General features: G+C 40.2%; 1 protein-coding gene across 1 annotated transcript in view; it reads right to left on the bottom strand.

Moving 5' to 3' along the window:
• Positions 1–21,975, bottom strand: part of LOC119428461 (copine-8) — a 152,135-nt gene that overhangs the window by 44,104 nt on the left and 86,056 nt on the right. Inside the window, exons 5-8 of the mRNA XM_037696143.1 lie at positions 15,137–15,200; positions 13,084–13,187; positions 9,742–9,846; positions 499–540 (exon numbers count right to left, since the gene is read on the bottom strand). Of these exons, the coding sequence (XP_037552071.1) occupies positions 499–540; positions 9,742–9,846; positions 13,084–13,187; positions 15,137–15,200 (315 nt within the window). The remainder of the gene's footprint in view (positions 1–498; positions 541–9,741; positions 9,847–13,083; positions 13,188–15,136; positions 15,201–21,975) is intronic.

Genomic DNA, 21,975 nt, shown 5'->3' with positions numbered 1-21,975 from the left:
GAAATAGCATAAAAATTGCGGAACAAGAAAGATGCTGAAAAATGTACGGAAGAAAAATGGATCACAGTCAAGTGAATGTTTGATAAACATTCACACTATGAGATAGAAGAAATAAAAAAATCATCGCTGTCATTTCCTCTAAGGCATTCAAAGTCTGTTAATTATAGTCCGGAAAACACAATCAAGCAAGCTGGTAGTACCTCTGCCAGGACAGCAGGTGGCGATAAACAAAATCAGAACATTTTAAACATGCCTAAAGATGATATGAAGTTAATTATAGCTAATGACCGTCTTTGACACGGGTGATCATTTACTTTTATTTATAAACTTTTTAAACAAAATCAAGACAAAACCAACAGGTAAAACCTGCAAAAGTTACAAATTAAAAAAACAAGATATTTTTAATCTTCCACATCGTGGTTTTTTTCCTACATTAGTGTAAACATTACTGTGAAGTTTAAATATTTCTACGATGGTTTGAGAACAGTAAATGTTCACCTGCCGTCTCTGTCCCAGTCGTAAACCTCCACCTTGATTGTCCTGGTGAGAGAGAAAAACACAAAAACACGTTCTTTTTCATTTATACAACCATTTTTTTTTTTTTAATTGAGAGATTTGGTGAAAATAAACCAATGTTTTATTCCCAATGGAACGTAGAAAACACGTCCATTGTTGCAACTAAGATGATGTACTTAAAAAAAAAAGGTCATTTTGAATTTTATGGCAGCGGGACATTTCTAAATACAACAGGCTGTAAAAGTAAGTGGTACGATTAAGATGCAACTGGAGAAGAATTTTGCACAATGAAAAATATCAGGTTAAATGTAAACGGGTCAAGAAAAGAATTGGGTTTAAAAACAGCATTTTAGAGAAGCTCTCTAAGAAGTAAAGATGGGCAGAGGTTCACCAGTCTATGAAACTGGGAGGACTTTGACTAACCCTGAGAAATCTCAAAGGACGAGGCTGAACGCGAGTATTGGAGGGTTGTGATCTTCGGCCCTTCAGGGGCTACAGCTCATTGGAAATGGACCGAGGCAAAGAGAGAGAACTGTTCTGAGGTCAGACGGATCTAATTTTATTTTATTCTTTAATGGAAACCACATTCACCGTTCTCAAGACGAGGGACCATTCAGTTTGTTAACAGCATAAAGTTCAAATGGGTGCTTCTCTGATGATATAGGGGTGCATCTGGCATGGGCTGCTCACACATCTGGAAAGGCACCATGAAATGTAAGCAGCTGGTCTCCTCAGTTCTTAGATAAGGAGCGTCCAAAGTACGGCCCAAGGGCCATTTGGGGCCCTTGGATTGATTTTGTGCGGCCCTCGACTGCGACTTAAGAATGGTATCATTTTAGCTCTAAGACTTAAAGACGTTGATGCAGATGTAAAACTTCTACAAACTCTTTGGTGATACTTTTTAAATATAATTTTTAGGTTTAACAGCAAAACATGAAAATGTATTTCTCAAAAAATCCCATCCGTGGTACAATAAAGGCTGTTTCTATTCTATTCTATAAAATGACCAATATTAAGTACAGTACAAACCTTTGGCTATAATTAATCCTTTTTTTCCATTTCATGCTACAAAGCATGAATAGTCATTCACAAAACTTGGCTAAATGTGTGTTTTAAAAAAAAACTGCAGCTGATTTACTAATAAATGGAGGGTAATGGACATTTTTAAAGGAATATAAAGCGGTATCATCAGCATACAATGTCCCTTTAAACATGCTATGACTCTTAGAGTGACTCCCAGCTTATGATTTTTCATAACGTCGATCAAACTCTGTACGGTCCATGGTCCAAATGGGTGATCTACCCAATTTTTAAAGAAAAGTTACTTAAATTATTGTTTTGTTTCTAAGAAAAGACTAAAATGAACGTTCTAAGCACAAGAAAACAACAAACAGCAAACCCAACAAATTAAATAATAACAATTTAGAACTTTTTCTCCAACAAAATTAATAAGCTCGTCCTTTCTCCAAAATATTGTTCATAGAGTTTATTTTATTTAAAAGAAATCTGAAAAAAGGGAATGCTTTTTCACCATTTTCGTTTTTCATCTCGTCAGTTTTGGCCCATGCATAAAAAAGTTTGGACACCCCTGTCAGATGTTTACAGACAGTTGTTAAAAGAAGATGGGATGATTCACAGTAGAAACACGGTCCGGCCCAATGTTAGAGACGTGTTGCTGTAAAAAAAAAAAATCAAATTACCTTAACTTGTTCCTAAAAATGGTACAATGTCCGTAGTTTAAAATGTCAATGTGAATTAAACGACGTGAAATCTTCGCATTTTGTTCTAAATGTGGGTTCTCTTTATTCCTGAAGGCATCACAATGTTAAAAAAAGACATAAAACCATAAAATAAGTAGCTATTTCACCCAACAAACCATCAGGGAAACACTTTTTTCTTTTACCAGTGTTGTCATGGAAATTTTATTTGAAGAAAATCCTCTCTGCTGCTCGTCTTTATTAAAAATACGTCTACCTGCTCCTGTATTTACCTCCAGTAATATTAGCTCCTAATCTTATGATGCGTTTGCTTGCACAGCCTGTTTAGCTTATGAAGAAATGAGAACAAAAAACTCAAAGAACAGCCTGCAACGAGGCAAATATTTCACTCTATCTTTCAATAACTTCAACTTCTGTGTCTCTTCTAAAGATTAAACTGAAAGAACAAACTGAAAATAAAAAATAAAAAAAAAACAGCGCTCTGTAAAATAGACTAAGTTATGGCCATTTCTTGTGGTTTCTAAGGTCACATGGCTGTAACGGCCATCATGAATCAGTTCATCCGATGAACATCCAGTGATTATTTACAGCTTCAATCAAATCTGTCCAGTGGTTCATGAGATATTCAGATAATAGAACTGATTCCAGGAGTTACTGGTAAAGTTTACAACTCATATCTTGCACAATCAGTTAGCACGCTAAACTACGAGTTAGAGAATCCTCTCGGCTACTACCACACCAAATTTTAGCTCATTATCTGTAACATTGCTTTAGTTGGAGCCAGTTTGTGTTCGCTAAGGCCTAAGCTGTGGCTGCCATCTCTAATTTGTCACAGCTGAAGGAGGTTGAACTGAAGAACACAAGGAAAACTGGTGAGAACCGGATGAGGCTTGAGAAGCAGAAATGCTCGACGGACAAATGAATGGAAGCAGATGGACGATAGAGACATGGGCTAATGAGAAGATGAAGACACCTGGGCTTAATGAAGGCTGGAACTGGATTATAACTGACAGAGCAGGTCCAATCCTGGTCCTCAAGGTCACTTTCCTGCACATTTTCCATGTTTCCCTGCTCCAACACACCTGATTCAGTGGTTGAATTTGTAGGATTTACAATTTTTCTCCTTCCGTTTTCTACACCAGATGGCGCCAACAAGTACACACCTGTGGACCAGTCCCCTAATGAGCTGCAGGAGTTTATACGGCAGTACAGTAGTCCAACTTTTAACGTGGGGAATCCATACCCAGAAGACCCACGATAAGTGAAAAACCGCAAAGTAGGAATAGTAGTACAAGTAGTAGTTTATTTTATATATATATATATATAAAGGCGTTTTAAACCCTACCCACACTCTTGCAATATTCTAAACAATGTTTCTAAACTCTGTTCGTTGCCACCTTTAAGCGCTCTTGGCCACGCCCACTTCTCCGCTCTGCACGGAGAACAGCTGATCAGCTGCAGCAGGAAGTTTATCCTGCAGTGTGGGCTGCACAACGGTGCAGGAGGACGCTTTTTTCTGCAGCTCTGGCCTGCACAAATGCGCAGCAGGTGCCAAATAATTTAAAATAATCTAATTTAAATAAAAATTACATGCCGATCGTGCGGCTCATCCATCAATCAGCCAATTGTGTGTCATGTCCAATCTTATTTTGAAAAACTGCGATAGAGCGAGTCTGCGATAAACGAACGTGAAGTAGCGAGGGACTACTGTAGATGACTTCACTTCAACGCTGGTGCATTACCTGCCTACTGCACTGACTCCTGTTCCTCCTGTGCCTTGGACCTCCCTGGTTTCTTCTAAAGCCTCCTCGTGATCGCTGCAGTTATTCCTCACCTTCCACCACTTGCCCACCGATATCTGCACATCTCTGGAACTTCCTCACTCCTTGTTACTGGAACCATTTGGACCTTTGCCTCTCTGACAACCTTGGCTCCCAACAGGTTCCAGTTACTCCCTGCTGAATTTCAGCCTACTGCTAAACTTCCACTGGTCTTGAAGTTGCTTTTTTTGGTCACCACTGTTTGGGTATAGAGCTAAACATTACAGAATTACACTGATTGATTCAAATCAAGTGTGTTGGAGCAGAGAAACATCTAGAACATGCAGAACAGCAACCCTCAGGACCAGGATTGCACACACTGGCCCAGAGACCCAAAACTCAGCACTAAATACAGAAAACAAACATAATTACCAAAAACAAACGCAAAGGAAAAGACAAAAATAAAGAAAAACTGATCCCGACAGACTCGAGTCGACTCCCAAAGTTTATCAGCTGCACATCCAGAGATTAAATCCTCAAAGCGCTGTTCATAATTCAGTGACTCTGTTCTAAACAACATTATCGCTCATCCCCGAGCATGAGAAGTAGTGGAGATATAAGCGATGGTTGGAGCCAGATGTGCACGACAGGAAGCTTAGGAACCCGGAGGCTGTCGGAGGAATCGGGCTCCTGCTTGGAGTGGCACTCGTCACTGGAGCCGAGCTGCCTACGACTGTTTGTGTTTTCCTCATTAGTTCTGTGTTGGGCCACCGCTCTGTGGAAACAGCAGCTATGAGCTTTGATGATGCAACAAAAACAGACAAGTGCGTGTGTGGCCCAGCAAAACACCTCTACAGACAAAAAGGCACTGTTCCATCTTTGTTTGTCAGCTTGAACCTCCTGTTATCTCTTGTTCCAGGCAACATAGCACCTCTGTGTGCGTGTGCGTGTGCGTGTTTGTGTACTGTACGCGCAGCTACCAGTCTCCTGTTGATAAGAAGACACGATGAGACTCCACCGCTAAGCTTATTGGACTGGACCTCAGATCAATGGTGCCGTCTGTTAGCTCAGCTGAGATAAACTCGTGTTCTTCTTTCTGCCCTTTTCACACACATACACACACGCGCGCGGAGGAGACGCCTCCATCTATTTATTTGTTTTCCAACTTTAAAGACTTGTACTTTTTCCTGAAGGTGTTGTGTAACCTTTGTCTGAGGGGCTGCACAAAAGACAAATCAAGATGTTTCAAACTAGCGTATTTTTTGGACTATAAGGTGCATTTAGAATTCTTTAATTTTCTCAAAAATCGACAGTGAGCTTTATGTATTAATTCTGGTTGTGTTTACTGATCTCGAACCCATTTTATGTGTTTATTGTGAATGAACTCAAAACTCACCTGTTCAAGTTTTAGCCTTCTCACTTTAATTTTTTGTTATTTTCTTCTTGGTTTAGTGTTTTTAAAGCCATTTTGTATCGTTTTATTTTGTGTTTTTAATGTTGTGAAGTGTCCTTGGGTGTCTTGAAAGGCGCTAACAAATAAAATGCATTATTATTATGAGTTGAATAAAGTTCGACTTATCTGGCTGTTTTAGTTTTGCTTAATGCGCTTTATAGTCTGAAAAAGACGGTAAATAATAAGCATATAAAATGTAAAAAATTTATATTTTATGCATGTTTTGCAAATAATTTTTAAAAAAGCACTGTTTTGAAATAATATGAACAAAGCATTTAATCTTTCAAATGTATTCACTACTGGGGGGGGATTATTTACAGAAAAGGTAGAAGTGTCTAAGGAATAATTAGAATAATCTTTAATCACCAATAAAATAAAGAAACGTTTAATCTGAATTAAAGGCATGTCATTCTTTGAAGGAATGCATAACACCCGTCTCCTTTAAGAACTTTAAACTGAGATGTGGTAAAACCTTAAAAATAAATGATGCACGCTTGTTGGGGATGACTCTCGACTACTACAACACCAAACTTCAGCTTACTGTATTTTTTGGGCTATAAGGTGCACTTAAAATTCTTTAATTTTCTCAAAAATCAACATTGAGCCTTATAATCTGGTGCGCCTTATGTATTAATTCTGGTTGTGCTTACTAACCCTCAAACTGATTTTATGTGGTACACGGCGCTCAAAAATCTGTCAAAAATGTTTTCGTTTTACTTCATGTGCCGTATAATCCGGGACGCATTATAGTCCGAAAAATATGGTAATATCCATAAAATTGGCCGAGTTATAACCGTTGTTGTGTAACCAGAGATCAGAAGGCTGTGACGGCCAATGGCTGAGACCAAAGGGTAATCAATTATAGATGTATATTCAATGATCTGTTTAAAGATTTCTGAATCCATCCCCTCCGCTGTAAGCGTTGCCTCGAGTTAGAAGACAAAATCCTGTAGCTCGTTTTTTTTTTTTCCAGCTTTGAGCACCACTGACAGCCGCTCCATCTCTGGCCCTTCCAGGATTTGTCCACTAACGATAATCTCTCTGCAGATGCACAAACCTGAGATCCCGGACAGGAAGACATTGATTTACCGACTTATCTTCAGCCTGCAGAGTTACTGTACAGTTGGTTAATTGCAGCCTCTTTTCATCTACTGTTTACCAAATGACATCACATCTGGAGGATACTTAATGGAGCAGACGTGAAAGTTAAAGCCTCCAGTCAGTGGAGTTTTATTATCTGGCTCTTTAAAACAATCTGCAGAAAAGCCAACAATGCTGCTGCCCGTCAAGAAACGTATTTAGCTAATTGCTTCAATTCATCCTGGTTTGTGAAAGAGAGAACTGGACTCATCATTGTGCATGGCAAATGACATAACTACCAAATTAATCTGTTTAATGTCAAGATAAGATTCCATTAATACATCCCTTGATAAAGTTGCACCTCTGAAAATAAAAAAAATCAGTCAAGAGGCTGGCTGGTTTCTCCAGTTTTAGCTTCTCTCCATTGGCTCCCTATAAAATTCAGATTTTAAAATCTTACTTCCAACATACAAAGCTCTCAACAACCTAGCTCCATCTTGTATTCCAAACAGAGCAGTTCTCTCTCAGACTGCAGGTTTACTTCTGGTTCCTAAAGTGTCTAAAAGTAGAATGGGAGGAAGATCTTTCAGTTATCAGGCTCCTCTCTTGTGGAAACAACTTCCAGTTTCTGTCTGTGAGCCTGACACATCGTCTATTTTTAAAACTTAAAACAAGGATTAAGATTTTTCTTTGTGATAAATCATGTAGTCAGGGTTAGCTTGGGTTTCCCCGAGTTATCCTTTAGTACTGCTGCTGTAGGCTTAGACTGCTGGAGGACAAACTGACCACATTTCTTCACTCTGCAGCCATCTTTGCTTGCTTTACTGTCCATGTTTATATTTGTAATTATTTATAGATTAAACGTGTTTATCTTGGTCTTCCTCCTCATTGAAACTACTCCTGGATTATAGAAATACACCTGGAAATTACACCTGGACCATAGAGACTGCACCTGGATAATATAAATTGCACCTAGACTATAGAAACAGCACCTGGACTATACACCTGAACTTTAGAAACTACATCTGGACTATAGAATCTACACCTGAACCATAGAAACTACATCTGGACTATAGAATCTACACCTGAACCATAGAAACTGCATCTGGACTATAGAATCTACACCTGAACCATAGAAACTGCATCTGGACTACAGAAACTACACCTGGACTATAAAAACTGTACTTGGATCATAGAAACTAGACCTGTATTATAGAATCTACACCTGAACCATAGAAACTGCATCTGGACTATATAAACTAACCTGGACTGTAAAAATTACACCTGGATTATATAAACTACACCTGAACTTTACAAACTACATGTGACGTTTAAGGGCCCGGAGATCACGAGCATCCAGTAGAGTTTTACGGCCTTGACCCTTACGCACAGCGATTGTTCCAGATTCTCTGAATCTTTTGATGATGTTATGCACGGTTGATGATGATAACTTAAAAGTCTTTGCTATTTTACGCTGGGTAACACCATTCTGGTATTGCTGCACTATCTTTCTGCGCAACAATGGTGGAATTGGTGATCCTCTTACCATATTGGCTTCTGAGAAACACTGACACTCCGAGAAGCTCTTTTTAAACCCAATCATGTTGTCAATTGACCTAATTAGTGTTAATTGGTCTTCCAGCTGTTCGTTATATGATCAATTTCCTTTTTCCAGCCACTTATTGCTACTTGTCCCAACTTTTTTGGGATTTGTTGACACTGTGAAATTTTGAATCAACATATTTTTCCTTTAAAATGTTACATTTACTCAGATTAAACTTTTGATCTGTCATCTATGTTATATTACAAATAAAATATTGACATTTGCCATCTCCACATCATTGCATTTGTTGGATAAATTAAAATGTTATCATTTAAAAATATTTTTAGACTTCTTACTAGTTGTTTAAACTCCAGTCGTGTGAACTGAAGAAAACCTTAAACAGCCAGAGTTTTGTTCTCAGCTTCATGTGCGTGTGTAGTAAGACAACAGACCTTGGGTTTTTAAACAACCATGCTGTTATATGACCTCGCTACTCCGGCTATCCTGTAAGGTAATCAAACCGTCTGTTAGTAATCTTGTGTCTCCGCTGCGTCTGAGAGATCTGTATCTGTTGATTTGGGCCTGTTTCCCACACCCCCTCCTCCTAAATAAAATACGAGCTTCCCAGTCGGACGGTCGGACTTCTACAATTGACGTTTGGTCAGGTCAAGAACTCCCACCTCTGCAGAGAGCCTTTTTTTTTTTAAAGAAAACTTACGCGCTGTCTTGTGTGTGAATTCTTTTAGGTGTTATCAGGAGAATAACCCTTTCAGCATTCAGTTTTTATTCACAATTTGTTTAGTGTCCCAACTTTTTTGGAATCCGTTTTGTACAACTGGACTATAGAAACTATACCTGAACTATAGAAACTACACCTGAACCTTAGGCACTGCATCTAGAAAACAGAAACTACATCTGGACTGTAGAAACTGTACCTGGACTATAGCAATTACATCTGGAGTATAAAAGATACGCCTGGACTATATAAATTACACCTGGACTATGGAAACTGCAACTGACTATAGAAACTACACCTGGACTATAGAAACTGGACCTGGACTATAGAAACTGGACCTGGACCACCTGTTTGCTCTGCTGCTGGAGCAGCTTCAACCAGCTTCAACATATTTTTATTTAAATTGTACGCAAGTATGAATGCCTCGCTCTGTAGCTTCTTGATCAATAAACATATGTTTTTTTAATATGGTGTCACATTTATTTAGTTCACATCCACATTCTGTTTCCATCTCATGGTAAACAATCACAAGAGGTCGATCACTACAGTTGATATCTCTGGAAATAGTCACTGAATGTTCATCTGATGAACTAATTAAAGATGGCCGCCACAGCTAAATGACCTTAGAAAACACAAATATGCACATTTCTGACAGGTATTTAAACTGTCCAAAGTTGTCTTATTTTATCATTTAAAGAAACCCCTAATAACAGACATCTTTAAAGAGGTTATGCAATGTATTTTTGTGTGCGTTTATAACCTGATAAATCCCTGCTGAAGCCCGGAGAGGCCATTAAGGCTCGTCTCCAGGGATGCTCATATCAACAGTGACATTTTCATTATGTTGAATGCTGCAGAATAAAACCCAAGGATGGTCAAGACATTCACCTTGCATGAATGTAAATTGGAAAGTGGGGGAAGAAATGAATTCCTACCTGTCGTAGTCACCATTGCAAAGAGATCGCACTGTGATTTTAAAGGCTTGCCACACGGGGTTCAGCGTGTTCTTCACCACCTCTGTCTTATGGCAGATGGTAAACCTGGAGAAGAAATGTAAAAATGTGACTAAAGATCACCAAAGACTGAAAAATAAAGTTAAGGCACACGTTTCATCTTTTCACTATCAGCTCCCCGGGCCTAATGTCTGGGAATAATTGATCCAAATACAGATTTCTTACAGTGTTTTCTGAATAACGGTATGATCCTAACCACAAGGCTCAAAACACATTCGATAAAACTTCCAGTAAAATGACGATACGCTCAACCAAATATAGCCATTCTGGCTCAGTTTACACTTGAACAATCTCAGGAAACGTTAATTTTTCAGTATTGATTGTGCAAAAGTTGCATGTTTACGTGGATATTTTTGTGCTTGTCAAAACCGCTGTAGTTTCCATGCTAGGTCACTAGATGGCGCTGTAATAATTACATTCCAACGGCACGCAGAGATTAGTCTTGAGCCTGAAAACAGTTGCATCCAAAATGGTAAATACATGACAGCTTGTTTGGACCAAGGATGAGGTTGGGTTGCTCTTACACATTGAAAAGTACAAGCAACAACACTGAGCTATTCGCCATTGTTACGGTTGTCCAGATACTTGCACAAAAAAACCTATTGACTACAGCTGTTCATGGCATGTGTGCATAAGTTACGTTTTACTTTGAAACAATGGCAGGCATTTGCAAAAGCCTCCACTCTGAGATCTGGATTTTAAAAGCCTTGGTGTCAAAGAACACGGCTGCTGTTGTTGTATACATGAACAGCAAAAATGCAATAGAAATGGTAGTTTCACTAAAAAAGGGTATTGTGTACACAAGGCCTTTGCATAAACACCCTATGCTTTCGAGTTGGGCTAGTTGCAGTCAGTGTTTATTAGTAATACATTTTTGCACCGTTTTAACATCTTTTAATTTTCAATAGGTTTACAAAACATAGTTAAAAGTACGTTGGAGCAATTTTATTTTAGGAGTTCAAATTTTTTTCATTTAGAAAATGGATTAGGGATGTCAAAGATCAGGGTTGTGGATACAAAATCAGCCAGACACAAGAGTAAAATTGAGAACAGTTTTTTCTTGTATTTGGTTTGCAGCTGCTGGAAAAGTCAGGGTCCAACTGCGGTGACAGGTCCTCACAGGTAGGAGGGAGAGAGAGACACCTTTGCAGACAAGAGGGGTGGGGGTCACCTGAAGGGGTAGGACAGGATGACGTCACCTCATCACCTTACTCGGTGACAAGGAGCTGCAAGGCAGATCGGAAGAGAGTGAGATCCGAAAAACCAGGTCCAGAAACACAGGCGAGGGTCATACACAGGGAGTCCGTTCCAGTAACAAATCCAAAATGATAATCCGTGCGTCGTAGCCATAAATCCAGAAAGGCAGGTCGGTAATGCGATCATAAAAGCAATACAATACCAGAAAAGGAACAGGCAGGTCGGGTTTCCAGAAGACAAGCGTGAGGTTGTGACAAGAAGATCAAAACAAAACCTAAGCATGAACAAGAATGGCTTGATACCAGGGACTGTGAGAGGTATAATAATCTGGCATGAGGAATGAGGAATGTGTGAGGGCTTGGAGCTTCAGTAGAGCAGGTGACAGGTGAACAGCATGGATGCTGACTGTGGTAGTGGACAGAGTGGGCATGGTTGGATGGTAGACAGGAGCAGACGGAAACTTGACGTGAGCCAGGAAACCAAAACATGATGACTAGAAGCATGGCAAGAGGGGCTGAGAGCGAGGCAGGGGACAGAGGGCGTGATCATCACAAGGGAATTAAGTTTGAAAAACCAAACATTTTTGGATACTCTTATTTTTGCTCGGATTTATCCAGGCCCGAAAAACACCAAGTACAAATTCCAGTCTTTCTAAGACTGCACTGGAACCCTGGAGGTTTACCACACTTTTGCAAGAATACTGGTTTGTTTTTATCCTTTTTATCTGTTGTTGAAGTGTGTATGATGTGAATGCAGAGATGGGCAACAAAATAATGTGCACGGCCTAGAGTTTTTCAAGCTATGCACATGAACAAAGGCTCTAAGTTTTTTTTAATTACTCGGTCAAAAACACTCAACATTCAGAGACCACAGTGGTGAGTTGCCAACTAGCCTCCAAACAGTCAAACCAATGAGATGCTGGCTTTACCATCAGTCCTACAGTTCTCCTCATTCCTCATTTGTTTGAACTCTTTAATGGGCTCAGTTTTTCAAAAGAAGCGAGCATTCAAACCCTCCATTGGACCTAAAGCCACTTGTTTCTGATGTAGCACCAGCTTGGTTTTAAAGTAGTAACAGGTTTCATACATCAATGTGAAAATAGAGATGAAGTAAAACCAATCCGCTACCAAAGGAAATTTAGATTTTTTTGTTACAATTTGTTATATTTTTCAGCAGAAAGGTGACAAACTGAGCAGAGCAACTCTTCACAGCTTTCTTAGTGAGAACACTTGAAACTAAAAGAGCACACGTGTTCCAGTTACAATACAAAGACTGATTATTTTCTCCCATATGTCACTAAAGTGCCTTCAAGTAGCTCCTGGAGGAATAATAGTGAAGGCAGCACTTGAGACCCTGCAGGTGCACTGACCTTCAATAAGGACAACTACCCATATTTTCTGTGTAATTTAATCCTCTCAGGAGGCACCCAGGATGACATGTTTATTGTTAGATTCTCTTCTAACGATAAACACTGTCTGATTTTTCATATTTCCCACACAGCACTGCATCACAAGCAACTTGAACTTGAACCAGTGGGCTCAGTTGGAGCAATCGTCCTTCAGGCTCAACAACAAATAGTCTCTGTTGATTAAAGACCGAACCAAATCGGAGTGAAAGACGTCATTAGGCTGCTGTTGTTTATGAAAATGTAAAATACAGCTAAAAGGAGGTAAATAAGCAAATAAATGTGTGATTTATCAACGGTCTTTCATATTCAGAAAGGTCTTCAGAAAGGAAGCATGAAGATTCTCATGGAAAATTTTCCACACTGTGAAAGTGGCAGGCTGTGGAGCTCCTTCCCTGAACTGATGGACTCAAAACAACAAATCAGAAACACTCACTGAAAAGAGATCATTTCATTAGTCTCTCAACTTGCAGGTGGAGCTGGTGTTTTCCACCCTGCGAGCATAAAGCCCAATATGTCCGGTACGGAAGAGAGCGCCAACAGCGCTGAATCGAACAGGCCAAACACAGGTTGACATCTCTACGTATCATCCTGAGACTAATCAGCAAAAGGCGTTGTCTTTGCAGTGAAGGATTGAGGCGAACACAAAACGGAGAACTCACGTGCCGTCCTCGTTGCTCCGGTAGAAGACCAAGAAGGGATCAGACTTTCCGAAGAAATCTTTTTTGTCCAACTTGTTCCCACAAAACTGCATCAGCACCGACTCCTAACCCCAAGAAAAAGAGTCGATGGAAAGTTTAGTTTGAACATTTGTAACCAACCGATGCTGTTGTCTAATAGATACAGTACAAACACCTTGTAGTAAGGGCGAATGGAACGACATCAAAACATCATGCATAAAAAAAAAGTACAACTTTACAAAATATCGTGAACAGAGCTGAAGTTTAAATGTTTCGTTAGTGTCTTCATGCTGCAACATTTCATCTTGATTTATGAGTTTTATTAATAAAACCTTCTTAAGTTGGTCTCTAGCGGGTCACCAGTTCCGTGAAGGAGCCAGACATCCTTTTAGCCTTTCAGTTATCAAAACGTTCAGCTCATTCAGGAGACGGGGGCTATGATTTTGGTTTTTCTTAATCAATTTTCACATCATTTCATTTTTTGTGAATATTCTCACCAAAGAAATGCACAGAGATTCCTTTTAATTCTTTCTAAAACATTATCCTTTTTAAAAATCTGTGTTAGGAGTAGGACACTGACGCAACGTTTGTTTATTTTGGGGGCTTTTAGCTTCTAGCTAGCTTTTTGATATTTAAATACAACTTTTAGCTTTTAGATATTTTGCAACTGTTAGCTACTGTTTTGATGTTGTTGATTTTTTTTTAGCTTTGAGATAGCCTTTTAATTTGTTTAGCATTTAGCTCCTAATTAGACTTTCCATACTTTAACCTAGCTTTTTGCTACTTTCAGCTAATCTCTTGATACTTTTAGCTTTTACCTACAAGTAGCTTTTAGCTAGCTTTTTACTACTTATACCACTTTAGCTTTTAGATAAAAGTTTGCAATGTTTAGTTTGTGTTTTGCTACTTTTTGCTTTTACCCATCCATTTCATTCAAGGATTCAAGGTTCTTTATTTGTCATTCGCACCCCATGTGGTACATGTGGTGGAACAAAATTATGTACACAGGGTCCCAATTACACCCAACAATAAAATGTAAAAGAAAAACAGTAATAAGATCTAAGATATGAACTAAGAAAAACATCAACTAAAAATACACTAAGCATTAGTAGCATAAAAACATTACGCCGAACAGCAGCACAAACATGAGTCTGTGTGAGCAGATGAGCACGCATGAACACAGCAACATGAAACAGATCAGCAGCAACATGAAACTGATCAGCAGCAACATGATGAGATTTTTTTTCACAGTGACTATCCTGGTTAGAGATTCATGAGTCTAACAGCCTCAGGGTAGAAGCTGTTCCTCAGTCTAGTGGTTCTACATTTAATGCTCCTCAACCTCCTTCCTGAGGGGAGTGGGGCAAAAAGTGTGTGTGCTGGGTGAGTGGGGTCCTTCATGATGCAGGTGGCTCTCTTCCTGCATCTAGAGGTGTAAATGTCTGTGATGGTGGAGAGACTGACTCCAACAGACGTCATTTGTTTGGCATTTAGCCAGTGTTTTACTACTTTAGACTTTTTGCTACTTCTGGTCTTTAACTAGCTTTTTGCTACATCTAGCTTTCAGTTAGCTTTTAAATGACCATTTTGCTACTTATAACTAACATTCAGCTGCTTTTAGCTCATCCTCTAGTTGTCCCTGTATTCTTTTGGTCACTTCCGTTCTTTCCTCTGAGCTGAGGAAGCAGCTGTTGGAAACCCTGATCTTCAACTTCATCTCCTGTGATCTCTCTGCTGGCGTAAAATGAGCGGACGTAACCGAAGCCGATTGTAAAAACTTGAATCCAAAACCTGCCTTGGAAGAACGTCGTTTCTGTTCAGTTACTGAACATCAGAAGTAATTACGCTCAACAGATGAAAAACAGGGCATGAGAAATACAAGGAGAAAACATTTTCTTACTGAATCGTTTTTTAAAGCAGTATTAACTTCACCCAAGTTGGATTTTTTTAAATCTTTGATTAGGACATCGTTTACTTTTAATAAAGCGGAGACAACATTCAGAAATGTAAACGTTCACTCCATCCTGGCACTCACCCTGCAGTTGCTCAGCTCCTCTGCCTTCACAATAATGGTCCCACATTTCTTCCCAGGAATGCCTCTACGGACGACAAAAGACAACAGGTCAAAAGATCACTCAGTGGTGGGATCATCTATCATGCACGTCCTCCTTTAGGGCACTTCTGTTCTTTTCTGCGCTCAGTCTCAAACTAGAATTCAGTGGTTCCCAACCCTAGTCCTTGAGGAACACCACCCTGCATGTTTTAGTTGTTTCTCTGCTTCAACACACCTGATTCAGTGATTTAATTACTTCCTCATGTTCTGCAGAAGCCTGTAAATCACCTATTTATCAAACTCAGGTGTGTCGGAGCAGAGAAATAACTGAAACGTGTTCCTCAAGAACCAGGGTTGGGAACCCCTGATATGACAATAATTAGAGGACAAACATTTCCGGAAAGAAAAGTGTTTTACAAAAAAGTACAGCGTATTAAGTAAAATATTAGTCGATAAGACGATCAGGTTTGGACGATAGAAGTAAAAGTGTCGCAGACGTCCTGGTTGGACGCCAACCGTCTCACAGCAGGAAAAATAATCTGAAACTCGCCTCCCCGGACAAAACAAATCTATCGTTCGGCTTCTTTTTTCCATCCAAAAAACCAAAGATGTCACCCGGACATGCTAATTCAGTTTTAAACTACCATCTTCTGTTGAGGAAGGACAAAGACACATAGAAAGCTCAGAGGTGCTGGATGTTTTTTTTTCCATTACAGGTCCAAAACTTTGTGATGAAATGTACAGTTACTCCCCGACCTTTGACCCGTGTGAAACATTACCAGTCTAATTGTACTTTTATTGACTTATTTGTTGTTTTAGATCGTTACGTTTCCTGTAGGTTTATGCATCTCTTAATCCTTTGAGTTTGCTTTATTGCACTTTGGTAGACATTGCTCTTTACAAATGAAGCAGTTTGGTGTAAATAGTGTTTTATCAGTCTCAGCTACATCGCAGCATATTTTCTGAAGTCAGTTAGCTTAAGGAGCTACCTTGAATTGAGTTGACTACAAAATGTGCTTGTCCGCCTTCGTCTTTTGGCAGAGGGCGATAATAAATCCCTTATTGATCGACTTATTTTATTTACACTTAAAGATTCCACAACACAAAATGACTTGCATCTGGAAAAGGTCTTTAAAAAAAACACCACAAATAAAGGTGACATATGCTTTAAAAAGCTCAAACAAGGAACTTCAGCCTGAAAAGTTGACATTTATGACCAAACTAGCTCAGGAGCAAACCTCCTGGAAAGACCGACTTCTTCACACTCTGCCTCCAAACTTATTCAACGGCTCCACCGTTCAGAAAACAACAAAGAGGTTTCTGTTTGTAAGTGGGTGTGTGTGTGAGCTCATTAAAAGAGGGCGGGTGTGTCTGACGTGCATAAAGCTACCACGTTGTGGGAAAGGTGGAACTGTAAGCATTTCTCTGAAAAAACTTAAATGTTTCAGTAAACAAGGGCAACAAACCCTCAACGACCTTTACGACATCTCCTCCCTGTTTAGACATAATGGATCTGACTGATCCTATTTTCTAGAAAGTCACGACAACCAAAAATAAAATAAAATAATTCATTAGAGCAGCTTAAATAAAATTTAATTTACATCACAAGTCAGGTTGTAATTTGGATTGCAATTCTTATCCCTGTCTTCAGAGTAGCAGAAGTGGATAAATAGACAGTCCATGTGTGAACGGCAGAGCAAGACGGCAAAATATGAGTGAACTTTTGAGATCTCCAACTATCTGACTGCAATCAGATCCGCCCTGAGATGCCAATCTGGCAGGAATCCACTCAGGCAGTCATTTAAAAGCCCAGAATTGGGGTTGCGGACCTCTGCGTCAATGCAATTCAGTCTTATTTTACTCCAGCACAAGAAACTGAGAGGAACAAGCTTTGGAAACGCCAGAGTTATCAGAATGAAACAGATTCAGGAGCTACCCAACTGACATCTTTCATTTTTGCAAACTTGCTAAAGCAATATGCTCTTCCTCAAAAACACGACAAAGGAAGAAAAGCTCAAATCTGCATGTAGCGCCGAGAACAGAATTCCTTTTTTTCTCAACTCATTATTATTTCCTATTATTTCCAGACAAAGCATGGAGCTGAGGTCACGTAATTCATATGCATTATGTCTGCAAAGTGAATGAAAGATACTCAGAGTGAAGACAGATAATCAGACTGAGAAAATGACAGAATGAAAAGTTGGAAAGGCAGACATTTCTCACCAACAGCAGCAAAAAAACAAAAACACAACATTTTATTCGTGTTCAGTTTCTTGATTACTAAATGCGGCTCATGATATAAAGTGTATTTTTGAGAAGAAAAAAAAAAAAAAAAAACATTAAATCACTCATTCCTTGCACCAGACTGACCTCAATCCAACTAGAAAGAGTCTCAAAAGTCAATATTAATCTGTGAAGCAATACATTTCAGGAGAAACTATCAAAGAAATGGTCTGATCAAGACGAGTTAGTGACCCAGAAGATCAACAGAGCCATACTGATAGACTTACCCTCAGATTTTATGGATGCTAAGAGAAACATCAACAAACAAACAATATTAGACTTTTGGAATCCCAGTAAAGCTACTTATCTACAGTAAACATCTATTTTTCATGATGCTAGAGAACACCAGCTGCTTTGCTTCTTCTGCTTTGGCAATTCTGTGTGAGAAGAAAATGTTCCCATAGATTATTAACTAAACCCGTTAAATTATTTCAACTTGCAGATGGCAGACTGTAGTTACAGATGTGTTTGAACAAGCTCAAGCATCCAGACACGACTTTAAATGGAGGGCACAGAGAGCCACGGAAGCGTCTGCAAAATCCCAACCAATGGCCTGAAATGTTTCCAACCGCTTTGACTGGACTACATCTTCCAAATTTCCACCAGAGATTAATAAAGTAATCTTACTATCTACAATGTCTTACTTATGTCTCTGTTTGGTTGCACCTTATTCTCTTTTTTTGTCTTCAATCATTAACAGTTTACTTTCATAAACCGCAACAGAACGGGCTGCGGCCGTCGGTAAACAACATCAGGAGGGCGTCTCTAATGTTTTTAGAGCATTCGGTGGGTTCTCAATTTCCTCACGAGTCGGAGATTCAATGCCCGACTGCTTGAACTTTGAACAAGCCCCAAAAAATGTGTGACAAATTTTCTCTCGAACCCTTCTCAGTTTTGTTGTTGGGAGTCCACCAGCTGGCTCAAAGGTTGTCAATGTTGTCTTTTGCGTCTCCAACACGTCTAAAAACACTTCTCATTGTTTTGGGGGGCTCTGGTAGGGGTGTACTTCAATCCACTAAGTCATTTTCACCACCAGTGCCAGGTCCTTCTTGTCCTGTGCGGTGCAGCTCCCATATCACACTGTCCCACTGAGACAAAGGGTGCTTCACTGCTTTCTATTGTGGCTCTGTAAAGCTTTGCGAGCAGCTGAAAGGAGAGTCCAGGAAGGAAAGCCTCTGTTGAGCCTTCCTCACCAGGTGGGAGGTGTTCAGAGACCAGGGCAGGTCATAACTGATGTGGATGCCCAGGAACCTGATGTTATCCATGCACTCCACCGCCTCTCCTTGTATGAGGAGAGGAGCATGTTCAGACTTCCTGCTCCTCTTGTAGTCCACAATGACATCCTTGGTCTTTTTGGTATTCAGGGCAATGTTGTTTTCTTGTCAAGTGCTGGATCTCCTCTCTGTAGCGAGTCTCATCGTTGCTCAATATGAGACCCACTATAGTGGTGTCATCTGCAAACTTCACAACTGTATTTGTGGGGTGGATGGCGGTACAGTTGTGTGGAGACAAAGAAAACTGGGCTAAGCACACAGCCCTGGGGTGCACCTGTGTTGATGATATTCAGCCTCCAATTCTCACCACTTGAGGCCTGTTGGTGAGGAAGTCCCTGATCCAGACACAGTGATGCAGACAGCCCCAAGTCAGTGCTAGCTTCTCCAGAAAAAGCTGAGCTTAAGTCTACAAATAACATTCTGACATAGCTGTTAGGATGCTCCAGGTGGGACAGTGCTGCATGAAGTGTAATTGAGACTACAGCCTCAAGTGATTTGTTCTCCCTGTAGACAGACTGATGGATATTCAGACCAGGAATGACGTCATTTAGGTGTTTTAGGACGATACTTTCAAAGCACTTCATGATGATTGGAGCTAGAGCAACAGGGCAACGATCGTTGAGGTAGGTGACCGCTGACTTTTTGGCAATGATGGAGGACTTGAGGAACACAGGAACTGAAGTGAACTGCAGGGACAGGTTGAAAATGTCCAGGGACACTCCTGCCAGCTGGTCAGCACATACCTTTAGAGTTCAACGTGACACCTTGTCTGGTCCTGATTATCGTTAATCTTTTTCAGGGTGGAGCTCACAGCTGCAGGGTGAAAGGCGACTGTTGCTCCTCCAGCCGAGGGGAATGGATTGTCTCTCTGCAGCCAGGTGTATCAAAGCATGCAAAGAAGCTGTTTAAGGCATCTGGGAGAGTGGGGTCATGGCTGACCTGCTGATCATTACACTCATAGTCCACATAGTCCAGTACTGATGATGTATAAGCATCAAGGTCTGCACCCTCTTCGAACATCCCCCAGTCAGTGTGCTCAAAACGGTCCTGCAATCCTGAAGAAGCCTCCTCAGTCCACAACTTCACTGTTCTGGTGACTGATTGTTTGGTGAATGTTTTGTCCTGCAGATCTGGGATATATTTGCTGGGATCAGCTCCACAGAGATGTAATCTGACATGCTCAGGTGTGGGGCTGGCACTGCTTTGTATGCACCAGGGCAGGAAACCTGTCCAAAACGCTATTAAGACAAGAATTTCAGACACCTCTAAAATGCAACAATAGAGCTGTAAATCTTCAAGAAATAAAAAAAAAAAAGTTGTGGTGCAGCAGCTTAGGTTGAATTTGACGTGCATCCATCCAACAAGACATTTTACAACACTTTTGGGTAAAGATCGCACACTAACCTAAAAGTTAATTCTATTTTTGTGTATTCGTTAAAAAAAAAGGCAGGTGAAATCGGAAAACCACTGTTTTGTTCCTGTATCTCACCGTCTTAGCTTTATAATGTCACAGGAGGAGAAACTGTTAAAGAAGCACACATACGGCTGAAACAAGCCCCCTGGAATCCATGTCGCTATGACAACTCAGATGAACAAGGAGCTCGGAGGTGGGATATCGAATGGGATTCCTCTGCTTGTTATTTTCCCAAAAGCTCGCCGTCGTTCCCTTATTTCTCAGACAGTCGAGGTCTTTACTCTGGCTGATAGATCTGTCTTGAATTGATATGTAGGCGGCAATAAAAAAAAAAAAGATGTGGAATTAATACTGAATCTGACCGTTTTGTCTTGTTTGGGTGTAAATGCCTTTACAGACACAGCATGTGCTGAAGACGAGCTCGGAGCTCGAGCCTTTCAGAGAATAAAATGTGAAACGCGTTCCTTTCATGCAAGAGTTTTAGGCTGAGATCAGAAATGATGCATATACGAATGTTTTGGTCACACATTGAAAATAATGCTATGTGCAATATGTTGTGCTCTTGCATGATCCGATAGCGACAGAATGGCTATCAGCTACTACCACAACAACTTTTAGCTTAATATGGATCGAACTGACCGAGTTATAGCCATGTCTGTGTTTGCTAAAGTGAGTTTAAAAGGAAGAAAGTTGAAACATTCTACGGGAATATATCTTTTCTTGCACATCGTGACAGTGTGTGTATGCGTGTGTGGTTGACGGAGGATGAGCTGTGTATCCGCTTATCAAGAGGCAAGGATTTGCAATCAGTATCTAGCAAGAGATGGCTAATTAAGTCTGGGCCACGTCTGGGCTCCAGTGTAACGCACACGCATGTCATTTTCATTAGATTCCCAATGAAAAGTAGTGGATCTGAATAATACATCAGTTGTCGTTTTAATAACGGTTATTCTCAGCCGTGCCCGGACACACCGACGCACACACTTTTCTTTTTCTAAAGAAGGCAAAGCATAATTCTCTCCCACAAAAGGAACACTGACATAAAATCCATGTCACAGCAGAGGCTGATAGAAACGTTCTTTGTAGTTGTTTTACAAATGCTTACAATCAGGCCTGCATTCACAGCCGTCAGCCTTTTGTCTGGGCATTCCCGGCTTGCTTGGATCTAAAACCGTCACCCACTTTGCTTTTCAACAGTTTACCAGTTTCTCTTTGACTCTGGCGCCACTTGAAACGATCACAGATATCCCGTTTGTGGCAACAGAAGAAGCACGGTGTTAAAAAAATTAAACAAATGCATTTCTTGAAGGAATGCATATCGTCCGCCGTCTTGTATACCAAAAGTTTCAAACGAAGATCTTGAACAAACTAAGCTACTCCCACATAATTTTAGTTAAAAAAAAAAAAAAAAAAGGATAAAACATACTGAATAATTCTGTGTTTGCTAAGGCCAATTAGCAGGGTGGCTGGGCTCAGCCTTAAATATAAGGTAAGGAGGCCCATCATCCGGGGGGAGTTTGGAGTAGAGCTGTGCTCCTTCACATCAAAAGGAGTCAGTTGAGGTGATTCAAGCATCTCATTAAGAAGCCCTGTGGACGCCTCCCTTTAGAAGGGTTTTAGGCACGTCCAACTGGTAGGAGGCCCCGGGGAAAACCCAGAACTCGCTGGAAGAATTGTGCATCTTCTCTGGCCTGAACTTACGGGATAAGAGGGATAGTTCATAACTGGTTGGGTAGTTATTTGTCTAACCGAAAACAATTTGTACAGTTAGGAAATGAAAAATCAGATCTTCAAAATATAAAACGTGGAGTCCCCCAAGGTTCAGTGCTAGGACCAAAGCTTTTTCTTTT

Source organism: Nematolebias whitei, chromosome 22, assembly GCF_014905685.2.
Source record: "Nematolebias whitei isolate Nwh7 chromosome 22, NemWhi1, whole genome shotgun sequence".
NCBI lineage: Eukaryota > Metazoa > Chordata > Actinopteri > Cyprinodontiformes > Rivulidae > Nematolebias > Nematolebias whitei.
This window is presented reverse-complemented; position numbering and strand designations above follow the sequence as displayed.